The 19,810-nt window shown below is 40.9% G+C and overlaps 1 protein-coding gene across 13 annotated transcripts in view; it reads left to right on the top strand.

Moving 5' to 3' along the window:
• The window catches only part of Plekhg1 (pleckstrin homology and RhoGEF domain containing G1), a 200,321-nt gene that overhangs the window by 111,639 nt on the left and 68,872 nt on the right, over nucleotides 1–19,810 (top strand). For 10 of the 13 annotated variants that reach the window (XM_074072328.1, XM_074072332.1, XM_074072330.1 and 7 more), the window contains one exon: nucleotides 14,612–15,117. In XM_074072328.1, the coding sequence (XP_073928429.1) occupies nucleotides 14,612–15,117 (506 nt within the window). Of the gene's footprint in view, nucleotides 1–4,334; nucleotides 5,075–14,611; nucleotides 15,118–19,810 lie in introns of those variants that run through there. The other 3 variants (XM_074072326.1, XM_074072338.1, XM_074072334.1) reach the window with 3 other exon arrangements.

Raw genomic sequence — 19,810 nt, 5'->3', positions numbered from 1 at the left:
ATTTGTTCATTGTGCTTAGCACAGCAAGTCCTCCAGTGGTATCCTTAAAGATGGGACAGATAGATGATGGAAAGCAAGAGCTATTTGTAACATAGTTGCTTGCTCCATATCTAAAAATTGTTCAGTTCAGACATAACTAGGACTTCATTTCATTGCTCTGGAAAATAAAAACAAATACCCAAATAAAAGAACAGAGTGAAAAAAAAAAATAGAGCTAGTGATTGTTCAAGATGCAGAGACATGAAACCAAGGAGGAATGCCTGAGCAGAGTGAGATGGGAGAGTCCCCGGACAAGCATCCTTTGAGGCAGCCTCTGGTCACAGTATGGCTGGCTGGTGGTGGGTATATGATAGACAGGTTAGTTAAATCATAACTTGATTGCAAGGGAAAGGGGGAAAGGGGCTGCAAAAAACAGTGTGCTAAGAAACGATAGGCTTTGTGTGTTTGTTTTCTAAAATTCTTGCGACCATGCTGCAGTACTGGGATTTAGTGCAGGGGTGAGAAGCTAGGTTTTCAGCTAGATGATTTGAGTATGGGGAACGAGTATTTTGGTCTCTATTGTTAATCTAGTAGTCCAGAACAAACACAATACTCTCATTTAACTTGTCTGTATTTGAGTGCCTTTGTCTGCTCTGTTTTAGACCTTCTGTACTTTTGAAATTTGTGAAAACAAATGCACTTGCTATTAAAATCATTTCACTTTGAAAATAGCCCCTTAGAAAGAGAAACGCCACGTTGTTTGGCCTTTTCATTTGACTAAGTGTAGAGTTTGGTTCCTGTAACAATAGCGTAGCAGATTTGCACTTGTGACGTTTTCTTGCTGCAGAGTGGGCAGAGTGCATATGGATTTTTAATAAAGAACTGCAATGCAGAAAGGTCTTCGTACATTACTGCTCATAGTCAGGAGGAAGGTCAATGTGTCCTTTAAAGGGACTTAAATGAAGATATGTGGCACTTTTTTGGCATGCAATTCACTTCAATGTTTGTCACATTTATTCTATGGTATACCCTTGGAAAATGTAATGTCATGCCCTTTTTTTTCCCCAAAGAAAAAGTTCTAAGAGTAAAAATACATTAAGAATGTTTTGCCAGGTGTGGTGGTACATGTCTATAATCCCAGCACTCAGGAGGGCCAAGCCGAAGAATCACAAGTTTGAAGCCAATCTGGGCTACATAGCAAGACTCTGTCTCTAAAGAGAAAGAAGATGCTTCGTGATGGCCTGTGCGGCCTGTGCATCAAAACATAGTTGGTTTTGATTCAGTTGTCTCAAAAATGTGTCACAACAGAAATACCTAAAAATCACAAAAATAAATAAGGTTCTCCTCCCATACCTCCTCAGCGCTCAAATTGTTAGGCTTCACATATAAAATATGTTTTGAAATGCCCCTTACAATTTCTGGTGCTGTTATATCTAAAAAATGTAAGACTCTTTTCCAATCTGCCTCACCAAGCATCAATTACAGGAAGCTGAATCTTCCTGGGGTGCAGGACCGCGCCTTTGCCCTTGCTCCTCGCTCCAGGCCGTTCTTAGACTGCTTATAGTCCAGCTTCTTCCAGCTGCTGCCTGGCTGCCCACTTAGCAAAGTGTCCCAGTTCAGCCAGGCCTTGCTCGTCCCTGCAACGGTGCTGTCTTCACTTCTGCCTCTCATTGTCCCCAGCACACTGCACAAGCCCACTGTGGTCTCTTTCCTAAAGTCTCTGACAGTTCCTTGGAAGGATGGATGGGCTCATTCTTAGTACAGTGGCAATGACTCCATAACCCTTCCCAGGGGATATTTGGGTGTTAACTGGTGACTTTTCCCTTAAACCAAAAAGACCTGCGTTCTAATACAGGCTATGTATTCCTAATCTGACATCTAAATTGCTCCAAAATCCAAAATACGCCAAAATCTGACACATGTTAAGTGCTAACACGGTGCACAAAAGGAAAATTCCAGACCATGAAACTTGTTCATGAGCAAAATTGCTACAAATATTGTATAAAATTGTCTTCAGGCTATGTGCATAGGTCTATATGAAACATACTTGGGTCCCCTGCCCATGGTATCTCATTATGCATATGCAAATATATATAAATACCAAAAAATCCACAATCTGAAAGTCTTCTGGCCCCAAGCGTTTTAGATGAGGGATCTTCAGTCTATCAAGGGATTCCAAGCCTAATGGCAGACTTCTGGGAAGGGATTTTTTTTTTTTAATGGCAGGATTTTCTGGTGCTCTTCCAGTTAGACCACCTGATAGCCTCTGCTGTCCTTCTTCACTGGCATGCATGCTGGCTGCTATAGACATGTCTATGCCTTGAGTCCCCATGACAGGTGGGGGCACTATGAAAAGAACCACCACCTCCTGATTGATAACCAGGGCTGAAAGAGAATTTTAAAAAGCAGCTTTCCAGTAAAGGTGTCTTCATTCTGTAACAAGACAGGCACGTGCATTTACCTGTGACTATCCCATATCCCCTCACCAGTGAATTGGATGGATGACAGTTCTTGGAGGTGCTCTACTGTCTTGTCACTGACTTCTGTGCATGGAGCAAAAGTCTTCTGACACATGAAAGCCACAAGAGCTGGTGTCCTTGCCACTTCTTGCTATATAACTTATTTGCTGATATTATGGGGGTGCGAGAGGGGATAGGGGAAGGACAGGAATGCAAAGCCTCTGTAGAGGGCAAGGGCAGCACAGCCCTAAGAAAATAACAGGGCGCTGAGGGGCAAGAGGCTCCTGCTCACAGGCGTGAAAGAACCTTGAGGGTTTCCTCCCTCTTCTCTTCCTTTCTGCTCTGTGCGTTATCCCTCCTCCTGGCCTCAAGCACTGTATATATGTTAATTCATTTCATAAATCTGTGGTACTGGAATAAATATAAAGGCATAAAGAGTGTGTGTGTGTGTGTGTGTGTGCAGAGTATCCTACTCTGAAAAACCTTGTAATTTAAAAACTATGATTCAAAATATTTTAACCTCTTGCTGTTTGTGGATGCAGAGTATTTGCAAATGACATGAGAGGCCTTTACTTACACAAGCTGATCTTGCTAAAATAAGAATCATGCACGAACTAGCAAATACTGTCCCATTGGAGAAATATGGTCTGCGTTGCTACCTCAAAACTGGCCTTCATGACTGCCACTTGTCTAGTGGGTAAGTTTAGCGAGCTGCCTACCAGCCACACACAAAGCTGTTTTTTGTTTGCTGTTCTTGTTTCCTTGTAACATATGCAGCATCTCTCAGAGATGGCCTTTTAAATACATGCTCCTTGATAGGGAAAAAAAATCCAAGGTCAGTAACATTCTATTGGAAGATAAAAGTAACCAAGTGGATATCTGAGAAAATACACGAGCCAAGAAGCCAGGAGCTTCCATACTTCCACTCCATCCAAGGGTCTAGATCTTTGTATCTTCCACAAGAATTTACAGTCTCAGTTCAAGTTCCCTGTCCCTCACACTGACCATTCAGAGTAGGAAGAGAAAATTAGAAAATAGTTAAATATAAAACCCTGCTGTTCTTACTCCGGTGTAATAGAAAGCTGTTCGACCAATGGGAAGAGTTGGGGGCAAGGTGGTTGTGCAAACTGGGTGTGAGCTTGAAAGACTGGGGTTGACCATGGCCAGCAGAAGGAAGGTGTGCCCAAGAGGTCCCTGTGGAGATCAGAATGGAGGAGTAAGAAGCTGTCCACAGCACAGAGGGACCCTTTGCTCAGACTGCCTTTTACCATCCTGGATTAGTGATTTCTATCAAACTGGCTACGTTGTGGTGGAGACGTGATTCCAACGAGCTGTCATACATTTCCAACCACGGGACTGATTGAAGTCTCCATGTATATGATCAGCCTCATTTGAAAGGAAATAGGTATTAAAACAAATTACCCTATTATGTTGTTAGTTCTAAATCTCTTACCAGGAATGACAGAAACAGCTATATTAAAGATGATCTGCTGTGTTATTATCTATAACCACAAACAAATGCTTTAAATGGAACTTCTATTTGAAGGATTTTAATCCTTTGAAATAGCTGAGTTTTGGGTGTCTATACATGGACAAAATCCATATTTTGAATTTTAGTTCCGTGGTGCAGTGGTATTTTTTTTTAATCTCATTTTTGTACTTCTGGAGATCTTCATTTAAAGAACCCCATATCCTTTTCAAAGAGAAACCTTTTGAATCGTTCTACAAAAATAGACTGTTACATTTTAAGGACAGGTGGCCTTAGGGAAATCAAAAATACCAAATTATTTGAAGTGTGCTTTACTAAAGTGCAAGAATTAAATCTTTCTGTCTTTACTGCTTATTAGTTATAAATACAAAATCATTTGGGTTTTTTTAAGAAGTGTTTATAAGTTTTGATTTTTATAAGTTTATAACACATTTGCCCTTGGATAGATTTTGTTTTTAAACTTTTGTCAAACTTCAATGTATTCTTGTATAATTCACTTACTTAGAACTATATTGTCTTGTTAGCAGAAACTAATTATCCAAAGTCCCTTCAACTGGCTGTTAAGCAGTACCCCATCCTCACGCCCAAATATCCCTTTAAAACTTATGTGAATGATGTGTCCATTTGCTTTGAAACAAGCTCATAATTCAGGAAGTGAACTTGAAAATATCCGAGCTCCAAAGAGCTAGCTTATTTTACCATGGAGCTTAAGGAGAACAGGGGCCAGAGCCAGGATGGTAAAGCCGGGCAGCTTTAGGCAAGTGTGTGTTGCATTTGATGTTCACAAAAGAATGGAAGTCGTAGGCTGTTGCTCAGTGAAGTGTGCATTTTCCAGTTACGCACAGTGGTGTCTATTGTCCTTTTTTTCAATTGAATGATGTCATGTTTCATTTAAGACTCTTAGTGATGCTGAAGTCTGTGGTCTGCACACTAGGGGGAAAGGCAGGGAGAAAGTTGCAGATCAGGTTTTTGCAGAGTCTTTGTGTGGCGGGTTTGAGAGATAGAAGCTGACTCATGCAATATTTCCACGGAAGGCGCTGCACAGACTGGCAAAGGCAGCTCGCTCTACCTGACCGAGCTCCGGGTGAGGTCACCGCATCAGCGGAAGGTGGACGGTGCCGCAGCCTTGGCAGGGCTCAGGTAGATGGTAAGGGGAATGTTCCCAAAAAAGCCCAGGCTGGCCAGCTTGCGTTGTTCCTCTGGGAGCAGCGGGGAGCCTGTCGCGGGGGTTCAGCAGCACTGTGAGGACAGGAGCTAGGCTGCACTAGTGTGATTGCCTGAAGAGTTGTCTGTGCATGGAATCCGTCTTGATGACTTTCCCTCCATCTGAGCTGCAGTCTGTTCTAAATCGCTTTTCTCTTCTTTTGCTTTGATCTTTCCTTAAAGTTAAGGTTGAAATAGCTAGAGAGCCGAGACTCCCCGCTGGGGAGGAATCTAAAATCCTGCCTTGAGTGCTTAGCATTTTAATAAGTTTCTTTCTGACGTTCACACAGGCTGGGCTGGAGGAGCAAAAGAAATGTTTGCAAATTTTCTGCTTAGCGACAGCAGTGACGACATTTATTCTGAGTCTAGTGGTGACCCAAATCGACTAGGTAAATAGTTCCCCTTTTGCATGTTCATTGGTAGGAGGACTTTTGCTGGGAATAAGGACTGGGGAGAAGAAGGAATGACTTACATTTGTTGTCTATGGAATCTGATCTTATGCTGTCTTATTTGAATTTAATGAAACTGACATTCATGAAAGAAGAGGCAAAGCTTTATTTTATCCCATTGAATATAAAAATGAATTACTTTCATTTAAAGTATTTAAATATTTGATGCAAATGGTGGTTGTGATTTTAATTTCCTTAAGTAACATTGTCAGGTTATAAAAGTAGCATTGTTAAAGAAAAGAGATATTTATAGATAAAAATCAGTGCAAAAATTTATCCAGTCTACTTGGTAAAATGAGTGTTACTATCTTATATATATCCTTTCAATCTTTTTTCTAAGGTGGCTAATAAAGTAGCAGTATCTAAAAACCCAAAGTTGGGATTACATTGTACAAGTTTATTAAAGCACTCATTTTACTTATGTGTAAGGTGTTTCCTGTGCCTTTAAGGATTTGAGAGCACATGACATTTAATCGTTTTACATGGTACCTTCCAGAAGTGTTGTTAGACACTTCAATTTCTCTTCCTCCTCCTTTTTCTTGGAGAAAATGTTTAATGTATTTTGTGGACAGATTTATTTACTCAGTGCTATTGTTAGTCACTTGGAATTCTCCTCTTCTTCCTCCTCCTTTTTCTTTAAGAAAATGCTGTTTGTTTAATGCCTCCCTCCCCACTGTGCAGAGATGTTTCTGGAGAGGAGTGTGTTCAATGCAGATGGAGCCTGTGTATGTAGCTATTATTGTTTGGTTACTACCTTGAGACCAATATCTTCACACTAGCAGGAAGGTGCTGTTCTATGTGAACCTGGGCCAGGTTATTTTTTAACCTAAATGAAAAATAGAGGGTTCTTTTAGACTTTTGGCAAAGTAGTGATAGATTTCCTCATCCAAGACCTGAGATTAGTGGGATGTGGAAGAAATATCACTATGATGGAGCTGCTACTTGTGCTGTGACTTCAGCCAACAGTGAGCACTGCTGGGTCAGCCAGTGATCTGCTGGTGGTTGGACTCACATCCTGAAGGTTGGATGGGACCTGGGAAAGTCCTCTACTCTGGCTGCCTCACATACAGGCAAGGAAATTGAAAGTCAAGGTCAACCTCATGATGCAGAGCCAGGGCAAACACGCACATCCTCTGACCTGAAGAGAGTACTGTGTCGTGATTGAATTTCTGCTCTGTCCTCTGGTTAGGGATCTATTCACTCGTCTGTGTGTGTGTGGATACACATAGTGTCGGCTCTTTGGGCACATGGCACAATGAACTCAAGACAGGTAGGTTTGGCTGAGTTCATTTCCTGATCTCTAAGCTCCCGTTCTGTCAGGCTCTTTTATTAATCTATACCCAAATACAATGAATAATGGGCCAGAAATCAGAAACCATTGCCCCTGGGTCACAGTTCAACTCTGAGCACCTATGTACCTAACCTCTCTAGGTTTCTTTCTCCCCTCCCCCATTTATAAAAATTGTTTTAAAGTTAGGAAACAATGGGTGCGCTTTTGAGTTTTTTGATTGGTTGGTTGGTTGAGTTTTGTTTTGTTTTTTTGAGACAGGGTCTCATTCTGTAGCCCAATCTGGCCTCAAACTCGAGATCCTCCTGCCATATCTTCCCAACTGCTGGGATCACAGGTGTGAGCCACCATACCTGGCTTGAGTTTGTTTTGGGGGTGGTTTTGAGGATAATTTTAATGTAGAGTTTTAGTGGTTGTATTATGGAAGGCTGATCTGATACGGAGACTGGGTTATCTCTTGCTGCACAACAAATCCCTCTAAATCTCAGTGGCCTGAAGCAGCAACAATCACCCGTGGTCTCTCAGCATTTTGTGAGTCAGGAGTTTGGGAGGTGCTTTGCCAGGTGGCTCTGGTTCAGGGACCGTCATACAGTTGCCATCAATTATGGCAGGGCTGGGTCTTCTGAAAGCTTCTCACCCACAGGTCTGCAGCCTGGGCTGGGAACACTCCAGCGGCAGGAGCTGGAACAGCTGGGGTCCCTGAGTGCCCTCTGCATATACCAAGTGTCCCCACGAGCTTCCTCCTGTGCCATGCTTTAGGAGACAAGATCTTTTCATGCCATGGCTCCAGGGATGTCCAGCCCCAGTGACTGCCAGGGTCCATCTGTCTTCCAGTTCTGCCATACTGGAGGCATTGGTGCCATTCTTCTGTCTGAGGCTGGGCCCCTGACACATCTGGGTTCCAGTGTGAAGAGAAAAGGTGTCTACTATATTGAGAAATATTGTTGAAAATGTGGCCACATAGCCATATCTAAAGGCAAAAGATGCTGGGAAATGTGCCCAACTGCACTAAGGAAAAGAGAGAGTGATTTTGGTAGACTATTAGCAGTCCCCTGGTGAGTCCCCTCAGTAGGCCCACAAGCTCCTCCTCTCTCTCACTGAAGCACAAAACAAGCATACAATTAAAGTAAAAACAGCTACATTTACATGCAAGGTTTAGGAATCCCCTTCCGCCCCCCCCCACCCCTTTTAAACCACACTGGGGGCAGACACCACCTAGCTAAGACAGTTTACCTAACACATTAGCCATATTAGCCATCTACTTCAGAAATCCCTGTTCAACTGAAGTAGCAATTGCACCCTAGTTTCCACTGGTTTTTATCCCAGTACATTATTGCTACTATAACAAAATACCTTAGACTGGATAACTTAGAAACAACAGAAATTTATTGCTCATAATCCTAAATGTTGGGAAGTCCAGGATCAAGGCTCCAGCAGGTTTGGAGTCTGGTGAGTCCTGTTCTTCCTGGATGGAAACTTCTGGGTGTCCTTGCAGAGCAGGAATGGGAAGCAGTCTTCCTTTGGCCTCCTATAGAAATGCACTAATCTCATGGAGCCCTAATGACCTGCTCACCTCCCAAACGTCCCATTTGCAAATATCATAGCCTTGAGTATGTAAGGTGAGACTTTTATCACTTAGAGGAGTCTTTGTTCCTCTGTCATCCCCTCACCTTGTTTGAACAAAAGCATTTGGCAAAATATCTTTTTTATTCTCCATCTTCTTGTACATATACTTGCTGTACTGAGTCTTAAATGGTAATGCAATTTCCTTTCTTTTAGTAATGTTAAACTCCTTTTCATATACCTGCTGGCTAGCCCTATGTCATCCATGGACAAATATCTATTTTGCTCCTCTACCTGTTCTTGAATTGAATTACTTGGTTTTTTTGTTAGAGTTGTTAAATTCTTTATATGTTTTGGATATTAAGCCTTTATCAAAGATAAGGCTTGTAAATATTTTCTCCTATTCATTCCATAGACTGCTTTTTTCACTTTGTCCATCATTTCTATGCGTGCAGAAGCCTTGGGGTTTGTAGTCCAGTATGTCGATTGTTGCTTTTGTTGCTTGTGCTTTTGGTGTCATAGTCAAGAAATCATTGCCATGTCACTATCAAGACTTTTCCCCCATGTTTTCTTCTAGAATTTTTATGGTTTCAGGTCTTACATTTAAGGGTTTGTTTTGGGTTTATTCTTGTGTATGGTGGGTGGCAAGGGTCCATTTTCATTCTTTTGCGTTTAGATATAAGAAAATGTGGTTCATACATAAAATGGACTATTATTCAGCCAAAAATGGAAATCCTGTCACTTGTGACAACATTGATGAGTCCAGGTGGCATTATGCTAAGTGAAATAAGCCAGACACAGCAGGACAAAAGCTAGATGATACTACTTACATGTGGAACCTAAGCCAGTCGAACTCCTACGAGAAGAGAATGGAGAATGGCAGTTGTTGAGGACTATGGAGAGGGAGAAGGCAGAGTGGTGTCAATCAAAAATACAGATTTTTCAGTTTGGCAAGATGAATAAGTCCCAGAGATCTACTGCACAGCACAGTGCCTGCCATTAACAATACTGTACATGAATCTGAAAGCTTGCTAAGAGAGTGGATTTTCTTTCAAAGTAACGAAGTGATACACTGATGGCATGGAGTGTGGTGATGGCTCTCGGGTGTGTACTTACCTCCAAACTCACCAAGTTGCACGCACTACGCACAAATTTTGCGTGTCAATCATATCTCAAAGCAAATAAAAAATTTAAAAAGTTTTGAACTACTTATTTTGCATTTTTTTTTCAGTACTGGAGTTTGAACTTAGGGCCTCGTGCTTCCTAGGCAGGCACTCTACCACTTGAGCCATGCTCCCAGCCCTTTTTGTGCTGTAATTTTTCAGGTAGGGTCTCAAGTTTTTGTTCTGTGCCAACCTTGGGCCATGATCTTCCTACCCATACCTCCCTCCTAGCTGAGACCACAGGCATGCATCACCAAGCCCAGTTTATTTGTCGATATGAGATCTCTACCCCCACCACACCATACCCCATCCCACTCCTGCTCCCTTGAACCTCCTGATATCTGCCTCATAAGTAGCTGGAATTACAGGCAGAACCACTTCACCTGGAGGACTAATTTAAATTTATAGAAAAGTCAGAAAAATAGTGCAGAGTTCCCATAGGCCCTTGATCTGGGATCCCCTAAGGTTAACAGCTTTTACAATTATAGCACATTGGTTAAAACCAAGAATTTATTATTAACTTATTATTATAGGAGGTAGCACGATTTCCCGCTTCATCACCAAAAAGCAACAGGTGAGAATCATGTTCCTGATCTGAATACGCTGAACATTAAAGAGCAGCCAGAATGCCAGTCCTGATCCTGCCTTTAAAAAAATCAAGTTATGTTTAAAAACCAAGAAGTAAAATCCGTGTTGTTTTCTGATGGCTTTTAACTATTGAGTTAGCCACCATCTCAGAAGTAGGTGGAAGAAAAAGACACTTCTCCAATAGTTGGTTTTGTTTTTGAAATATAAAAATGTGTATTTCTTAACTTTGACTCTTAATTTTTTTTAAATCATGAAGTCAGTTCTTTACAATTTTGAGGTTCTGGCAAAGACTAGCTCTATATTAAATGAACTTTGCTGGCTGATACAGTAAATTCTTGCTTACACTGTATCCTCTCTGTTGCTTTCCCGTCTTTGGTCTTTGAGCAATTCACAGATGGTATAATAAGGAAGGACATCGTTTTAGTTATTCATTGCTATTGAGCACAACACATTCTCTGGATTTCCGTGGTTGTTCTGCCAAGGAACACAGACTAGCAGTTGATGCCAACAATCGCAACACACAGAATTTGGACATTCTCGTCTTTCCTCTACCCCCTCACAGAGAGAAGAGTTTCTGCCTTGCCTTGGAAGGTTCTCCTCAGGAGTTGTGACCAGGGACTTGTAGACTGTGGAACCATCAAGTCCCCCTTGCAGGTGTAAACCTGGGCACACAAAGCCATGGAAAGGAAGTTACACATCAAACCTAAGTCAGCCAGAGAAGCAAGTTAGAGCCAAGAAGTGTTGCTTTCGATTCTGGCAGTGACATTCCAAAGGAGAACAATTAAAATAAAGGGAGTTTGGAGAGCAAGCAAAGAGAAGCCAGGGAATTAGAGCTCTTTTGCTCCAAAGCCACACAGGGGCTTGTCTGAAGTAAAATGCACGAAAGCCTGTCCTTTTATTGAGAATGGCACAAGAAGTAAATGCTGGTAGCTTTCAGGCTAACTGATACTTCTAGTTCTAAGAATCACTGAGCCTTCAAGACCCTGCTTAGGTACTTCCACCTCCACCATCTCCAGGCCTACCAAAGAACAGATTGACCATGACCTAGTTGGGTAGAACCAGCTTGTTTCAGGGTTTGTTTCAAATGATCCACCTGAGGTGGGCCATTAGCCATGCTTGGACAAGAAGCTCTCAGAAATTATTCTATTCTTAGCCCTCTGTGTGGGATTTGGGAAGAGAGAGAAATTAAAGAAAGAAGCAAATCACACAAATGTTAACGTTTCACTCAAGGCAGAAGAAAAAGCTTTCTTATTCCAAAGTCTTCATGGGGGTTTAGCTCATCATGGAAAATCAGAATTCCTACTCGCCAGCAATTCTGTCCCACACTATTTCTTCTAATTCACCATCATATTTATGTTAACAAATAGCATTGTTAGAAAGGACAAACTAAGTTGTATGCCTCTCTGCACTCTATTCTGTGAACAAAGATTGATAAGGAGGTAAATTTACATCTTAAAGAATATAATTTACCTAGAACAACTCTATATCAGCATTGCCCAACTAAAATAGATAGGAACCACATACGTAATTTTTAGTTTTCTAGTAGCCACATATAATAATAAAAGTAAAATGATACTGGTGAAAATAATTTTAAGAAGATATTTAACCCAGTATCCCAAAATATTATTCCAACATGTAATTAACGTAAGAATAATCAATGGGGTATTTTATAATTTTTGTTTCACATTAAGATATTGAAATCCAGTGTGTATATCACACTGACAGCCCTTCTCAATGTGGACTGGCCACATTTCAAGTCCCTGATAGCCATATGTGGCCAGTGGCTACTGTACAAAGTGGCACAACTCTAGAGATAGATATTAATAACTGGTGAGTTAGTTGTATCCAGACAGGGTGGAAATCTTAAATTATTTTGAGGGAGGTGAGAACAAGACTAGACAGTTTTTATGAGGTACATTTCCTTATATGAGAAAACTATAATTACCTTCCAAGCAATGAGTCACTTAAAATTGTGATCCATTAGCAAATGTAGTTTCGTATTACATGCTATTATATGACCTGACTTTAAATGTCTTACTTCTGTCATTGGTAATCTTGGAGGGTATTCAGTTTGGGGCAGTAAACTTGGCTAAATGCTACGCATACCAAATATCTGCAATATTCTCTTTGAGAAAGTGCCCAATTGGCAACCTGACAGATTCCGCTGGTTCTGGTGGCCTCAAGCACAGGGAAGGAACAGTGCCCAATTCACATTGCTATTTAAGATTTGTCCATGAGAGGACCCCAGTGACCTGAGTTTCATATCCTACTTTTTCCCACATTTGAAAGTATTTTTAAAATACTACCATCCCCAGCCACCCAACATGGACTCCTCTAAACACTTTGTTATTCCTCTTTAAGCCCTCAGGCCAAGCATTGGTTACCTTAGAGTGAACATAGAGAAAAGAAATAAGAAATGGTCTGTCTGTTGTATTCATTTTCATAGCCCTGATAACAATACAGCGCCAAGTGTTAGGTAACTGTGTTAAATACAGTTTCTAGACCAGAAAAGATTGATTCTTGCCTAGTTAGGAAGTTAGAACTTGCTCTATAGACCAGCATATCCAAACCTGTAGGGTTGGGTTGTTTGATCCAGTCCTCCAGATGCCCTGGCCTTTTGTATTGAGTATATCCAGCTTATGTTTGGTCCTGAATCACAGCCTCATTAGACCCTTGGGACCTTAAAGAAGCCCCATCTTCTTCCCAAGGTAATAGCCAATCCTTACAGTGAGCTCAACCTCAAGGTCACTGTTTCGGTCACTGTCACTGGTTGCACCTGCTCCTATTTTGATGTACCCAGGACTTTCTTAACTCCAGTCCTGAGTAGGCAAATGTGCTCTACTGCAAGCATGACTGCTTCTTTGGATTTTTGCCACACTCAAGTTGAATCAAGCTTTTTAGGTCAAGTGCATTTTAACTACTAACCAATCCATGTTTATAGGCCATAGTGTTATTGCACAAACAGAATATGGCGAAAGCTTAAAGAACTTGCAGGAAACTTACACCATGTGGCAGTAGTCATGCTCACCTCCTACCATTCCTTCTTGTTAAGCCAGGGTGAGTTCCTTTATTGTATAGTCATAATCTTACTAGTTGCTTTATAAATTTGCCCAAATATTTGCCATGAAGAGAATATAGAAAAAGTCAGTATGTTGACACACTTTTTGGGTTCTTTAGATTCTAAAAATATTGGTGCCAGCTGTTTAATCTTTATTATAGAGTCAAAACAAGTTCATATTCCTATTGAAAAATGATCATTAATCTATATTCTTATAACTGTTTTTGTCATAATTTAACCTTCCAAACATGTTTCACTTCTTCATTTTTCTAACAAAACCCTTAATCGTAGATTTTGGTAGTAAGGTCGCCTAACCAAATGGTCGTTAATCACATTCTTTACCCCGAGGCCTATTGTTCTGTAAACCTGGCATCTCGTTATTAAGGGGGAAAATGTTGATCCTGCCTCACAAGTGAAGTTTGGAGCTTTGAGTGTGTCAAAAAAATAACTTCTGAAAATTTAATTCTCATGTAGGGCCTTTTTGGACCCAGAATAATTTTCAAGTGCCATGGGTATTGAATGACCTTTTGACTTGGTGAATAGCCTTACTTTATGCTCTTATAAGTGTTAGTAACCCGTTCCTGATTTTTCTCATAATTTAGTTCCCATATTTATTATATAGTTACACTGCCATTTCATAGCTTGACTTCTAGAATGTTATAATCAAAATCCCACAAATGGCATGTCCATTTTTAAGAAGAGATTTAGAGAAATGCTGAGGTGAGATGGTACCTTTCAAGTGGGGTTGGTTTTACTATTTTTATTTTGTGCCCAATATTAGAAAATTATCGTCCCTGCTACCCTCAGTTTAATGCTGGGTACAAGGGAAGCGCAGTGTGTTCCCAGGAGCCTTACTTAAGACACTGTCGAATTAGGGGGAAGACTTACAATCTAGAGCAAGTTTTCTCAAAATTCCATGAGAACCGCGCAAGCTCCTTTTCAAGTTCATAAGAACCACTGTGGTGCTTGTTATTGTAACAGGTTCCTCCTGTCCTGATTGCCTGGTCCTTAATTTAGTAAATCTGGACTAATCTGCATACGTGAGTCACTCCAGGTGGTCACACTTGGAGACTGTCACCAGATGTTGTGCTCCTTAAATTTGAATGTGTTTACTGGTCCCATTGGGATTTGTTAGAGGTGCAGATTCAAGGTCAGCAGGTCTGGGGCAGAGCCTAAGATTCTGCATTCCAGCAGACTCCCCTTCATTGTGTACCTCAGTCTACCTTTCCTTCTATAAATAACCTGCCGCCTGTTTGTTACTGACTGAACACAGTTGGGCTGGGTTTTGACCTCCTTTAATTTTCTGTTTGATGAAATTCTCGCTCACCTTGCTGATTGTGTCCTCTTTATTTATTTTCTGCAACACATGTAGATGGGCACCGGTTACATCCTGAAGTGCCGTCAGCTATAACCAAAGTTCCTGATCCCAAGACCACAGACAAAAGTTCCCGATCCCTAGAACTGAAGACCATGGAGCTCTCTGACAGTGACCGACCTGTCAGCTTTGGCTCCACCTCATCCTCAGCCTCTTCCAGGGACAGTCATGGTTCCTTCGGCAGCAGAATGACCTTGGTTTCAAATAGCCACTTGGGCTTGTTTCACCAGGATAAGGAAGCAGGGGCCATCAAACTGGAGCTGGTTCCAGCCCGGCCTTTTTCCAACAGTGAGCTGCAGAGGGACAACCCTACTGGACCACAGACCATGGATGAGGGCACTGAGCAGCAGTCCAGGGCTCCATGGAGAGTGGATGTGAGTGGCACTCCCAAAACAACCGAGGACTTGGCCACCAGTCCCAAGCTCCTCTATGTGGATAGAGTTGTGCAGGAAATTCTGGAGACCGAAAGGACTTACGTACAAGATTTAAAAAGCATCGTGGAGGTAAGGCAACCTTTGCTTTTTCAAATTCATCAAGCAGGAGACCTAGGCTTGCAAAATAGAGCAGTTGAGCAAAACCTAGGGCCATGCTTGCTGAGTTAACATCTCTTTTTATTTGCCCTAATTAATCATGTATCAGGAGCAAGAATGATGATACCATGCAGGTACCTGTATGTTGTGTTAATAAACCCACAGCAGAAGTCTCAGAGTGCTTTCAAGATGGCAGAGCTGATGAGGATGGGGTAGAACTGCAAGCTTCCTGGTGAATAAGTGTCACCAATTCATCTGAATAGTCAGGTGTAGCCAACTGAACCCATCAGCTGTTTTTACTATAATCACAGTTGTCTACTGGTGTCCAGGAATTTCTAAACTACTGATAACCTGCCCATCTCAGAAACTAAGTCCACTGACCTGGAGTGTGGCCTGCACAGTGGAACTGGCGAAGACACCCCAGTGACTCTAATGCCCGAACAAGCCTAGAGTCACTGTTCTGTGCTCAGCCTGTATTGACTGAAGTTTGAGTGAAGGGAGTGAGAGGTAGAAGAAAAACCATGGGTTTTTTTTTGTCTCAACTTCAGTATTTCTTTTTCTAATCACTTTTATGCAAACAATTTATCATAAATTGTTTTTGCATAAATTATTGTAATTTATTAATTATGTGCATAAATTATTTTATGGGAATTGAGTGTAGCTCAGGTTCCAGCTCACATCTTCTGGAAATTTAGTTATTAATTTGATTTTGATTTCTAAGTAGGCTTTTGAGGATAAAGCCAGAATGAGCAGTGGAGCTCTTTCTCAATTTATGGTTAAGAATAGTATTATGTCAGGAGCAAATCTATATGTTATAAAGATATACTCATTTTGCTTCCTAGTATGATACTGAATTTATTCACTTGTTAGTAACTGTTTTAGACTTAGGCTGTTTTAGACTTTCAATCTAAGATGTGTTTCATAATACAGAACATTTGCTGATGAGCACATTCTCCTCCAAAGACATGTATTCTTACAGCTTTCAAAAATCCTAAACATGACCATGTATTGAGTTCCATAAGTGACAGAACCAGACACTGTCTCCTAAAAATAGTCATGACATAACTTTCCAGTAAAAATAGAAAAGTCAATTGATGCTCAACCAAAACAATCTGTGGTACCAAATGTAGAAAAAAATAAGCCAATGTTTAAAAATTGCAGCAATGATGTCATTTGTACTTGAGAAGAAATACCTGTGAAGCAGCCAAAAATTTTACTTCTCAGGAAACTTGTGGTTATTAAGGCTGTCTTTTGTATATGCTATTTTCTTAGAAACTTTTCCATCTAATGAAAGCTCACCTTACTAAGAGAGGAACTTTTTTAGTTACTGAACAGTATTCCTTGAAGACTCTTTTTTTTCCTCCTGATGCTGGTTGATAAACCTTGGAAGAGAAGAAATAAGGTCTGAAACCTAAGAAATACGGTTTCTTTCTTAATGAAAGAAAACAGATTTTTTTTTCCCCCTAAGGACTTTTCAGTATATGTGCTAGTTGAAGCTGTCCAAATGTTCTCACCATGTTTCTGGATCATGAGTTAGCCATGGATTGCACTAGGGTTGCTGAGATTTTCTATATAGGGTCAGATAGTAAACAGTGTAGGCCTTCTAGGCCTCAGGGTCATAGTCCCCAGTTCAGCCACAGTAACCCCAAAACAGCAATGGACACTATAAACCAATAAACCTGGAATTCCAGCAAATCTGTAGGCCCCTGCTTAGCCCAAGGACCATAGTCTGCTGATGCCGGTTTTAATCTACAAATTTGTGTCACATATCAACTCTGAGATGAGACTAAAAATAGTACCTGCCTCAAAAGATTCTTAGAATTAGATTAAATAGCACCTGAAACTACATACAGCAGTGCCTGGTACCTGGTAGGCAATTAATAAACAGAATTCGCCAGCACCTCTGAATTTGCTGGTTGAGAGTGGTCACCATGCTTTACCAAACATCTTTTCCCAAAATAATCAGGTTAGCCAGTTCCCAACAGCAGAAATTTAATTAGGGGAAAAAGGTTTTAATTGGTAATTCTGATTTTATTGTTTTGAATGAAATTGGATTATTTCTAACAAATCCACTGAAACTGAGGCAGAACCTAGACAGAGGGAGGTAGAGGAGTATGTGGGGCGGAGGACTGTAGGGGAAGAAGAGGCCAAATGTAGAGGGGGTACCAGGTAAGAAGTAGATTTCCTTTGTTCCAGAAGTCACTAGAATGCTGTGTTACGTGCCCCACCTGGAAAACTTTGAAATCTGACCACAGATGATGAAAACACACTGTATTTAAGAATCTAGAAGAAGGGATTTTTGAGTGTTTTCACTATAAAGAAATGATAAATGTTTGAGGAGATATGCCTTTCCTGATTTGAACATTCCACACTGTATGCTTGTACTGAAATGTCCCATGGTACCTCATTCACTTTTTTACATGCCCATTAAAAGAAAGAAAGTAAACTTTGGAGTGTTTTTAGACCTCCTATCATTATGTGACATCCCAGGATCAAAACTTAGGAGCTGGTGGTGTATCTCAGTGCTAGAGCGCATGCTAGCTAGCATGTGTGAGGCCCTGGGTTTCATTCCCACAACAATAAAGTTAAGGTAGGATGGAAGTGGAGGGAGGGAGAGGGGGAGAAGGTGAAAGGGAGGGAGGTCAAAATTTAATAGAATGGTCTAATAGAATAGTTCCACCCATTTTATCAAGTTCTTTATGAAGAGTAACCAATTATTTTCCCACCATCTCCCAACTTTACCCAACAAAGACTTGTGTATATCAGTTCCTCTGAAATCTATTTTGCTTGATCTGTTTCTAATTTGTTTTCATAATTCTCTAAGTGAATTCTCAAATATCACCCATTTTCCAAAGGAAGACTTTTAACTTGGAAAAAGGACTGCTTGTTTACAACCTATACAATAAGTTATTACCATACCTACAGGACAGATTTCCCTTAGTTGGCTTTTTCTAAGCAAAAATTATTTCTGGGAGAAAAAAACCAGTGTTATTATTTAGGCATAACTAATAAGTCATTTTCCTTTCTGCAGTAGTACAATTTTTGTCTTCGTACACGTTGCTTTATTTAATCTCAGTTAACTGACATCAGTCAATAACATTCCCAGTTTAATTAATTTCACCGTAAGTGGCACATTTTATCTATGTGCCATATAAACCTGAGCTCAGGTTTAGATTTCATTTTTAGGAATTGTAAACTAACATTTTGTGAAAGAGCATTGATATACACACTGTTTTAGCATGATTTGACATAATCAACATGGACCCATATATCAGAGTAGCTTATTTCTGAGAAGAGTTCTTTCTAACCGTAGTGAGGCAGTGGGACTCCAAGGTGTTGGTTACACATGCAAAGAAAGTCATGTGTTTTCTTTCCCATATGTGGAGACAGTGTCTTAAAATAATCCCAAATATATAGACTTTTTTCTTGGCCTTGCCAATTGGGGATTCAGAAATTAATCCCTAATGTTTTCAGATAATTTAATTTAAAAATGATGTTCTCATTCCTATCTCTCTTCATTGCTTGCCTTCCTCCCCAGACCCTTATCTCTGGATCCCTGTCCCCCTGCCATGGCTACTCTATTCTCTCCTCTGCTCCTTTGCCAAATGGTCCCAATGGCCTAGGTAATTTTTTTTGTGCACTTGACATTGTGGGGTGGGTAAGATCTTGACTGTCACCCATACCCACAGGAATAATAGGGCTGTTATTTCCATATTTATACATTGACTCCTAGGAGCACTCACTGATGAAATGAGGTGATAGCTAAGAAAGCAGTTAGAAGTAAGATAGGCAGTGACACCTGGGGAGATGGAAATTCTTCCGAGAGCAGACCTTAAGGGTCTCTTTCATGTTTAATGGGACTCCCATTGACTGAGCAAGGGCTCTCCTGGCAGGGTGGGTTTCTTTAATCTTCTAAATGATCTGTAAAAGAGTCTTTGAGCGGCTTCCTAAGATTGGGTCTCAGACAGAGTCCATGACCTCTTTCACCCTTTCAGTGAAGTTTTAAGATAGTCCATAATGTTAAATAATGCTGTAGAACTGGAAGTTACATTCCCACTAAAAATGGCATCTTTGAACTCTGACACAATAAATTAAGACATCTTTTGGGATGTGGAAGACATGTATATTTAGTGGGAAAAGTGGATAAAATAATAAGCTGTACTTTTAGTTTTTCTATCATATACTAGAGGCCTAAAATTCTTTTCAAGCCCCATTATCTACAAAGTGTGTTACAGTCTTGATGTCCAAAATTTCAATTGCCGGAGTTTCAGCATGTCTCTGCTGGAAGCGAATTCAGCATTACTACAAGCTGGGACTGAAGGAGGATTCAAATGGTGACCTCCACCCTCCCCATCCCCACTCCCCCACCCCCCGCTGCTTTTCGTATTGAGTGACTGTGTGGAGGTATCTGGGTAGGTGGACATCTAGTCTTGAGACCCTGGAAAGCTGTTCTGGCTGGCTGCCATAGCTTGAAAAGAGGCTCCTCTGAGTTTTGGTGGCACCACAGTAGTGGGGAGGACACCTGTCCTGCACTTGGGGAGCAGGCCTTCTCCCAGTTTGTGCAGATTGAAAGGGCCTGGAGAGTCTGTGCAGCAAGCTCACAACACACTCGTTCTCAGCGCTCAGCTCTGGGTCTTGTGTGGTGTCTGACTGAGACAGGTGGAAT

Source organism: Castor canadensis, chromosome 1 (assembly GCF_047511655.1).
Source record: "Castor canadensis chromosome 1, mCasCan1.hap1v2, whole genome shotgun sequence".
Classification (NCBI taxonomy): Eukaryota; Metazoa; Chordata; class Mammalia; order Rodentia; family Castoridae; genus Castor; species Castor canadensis.
Note: the sequence above shows the minus strand (reverse complement) of the source record. Positions and strands in the feature narration are given on the sequence as shown.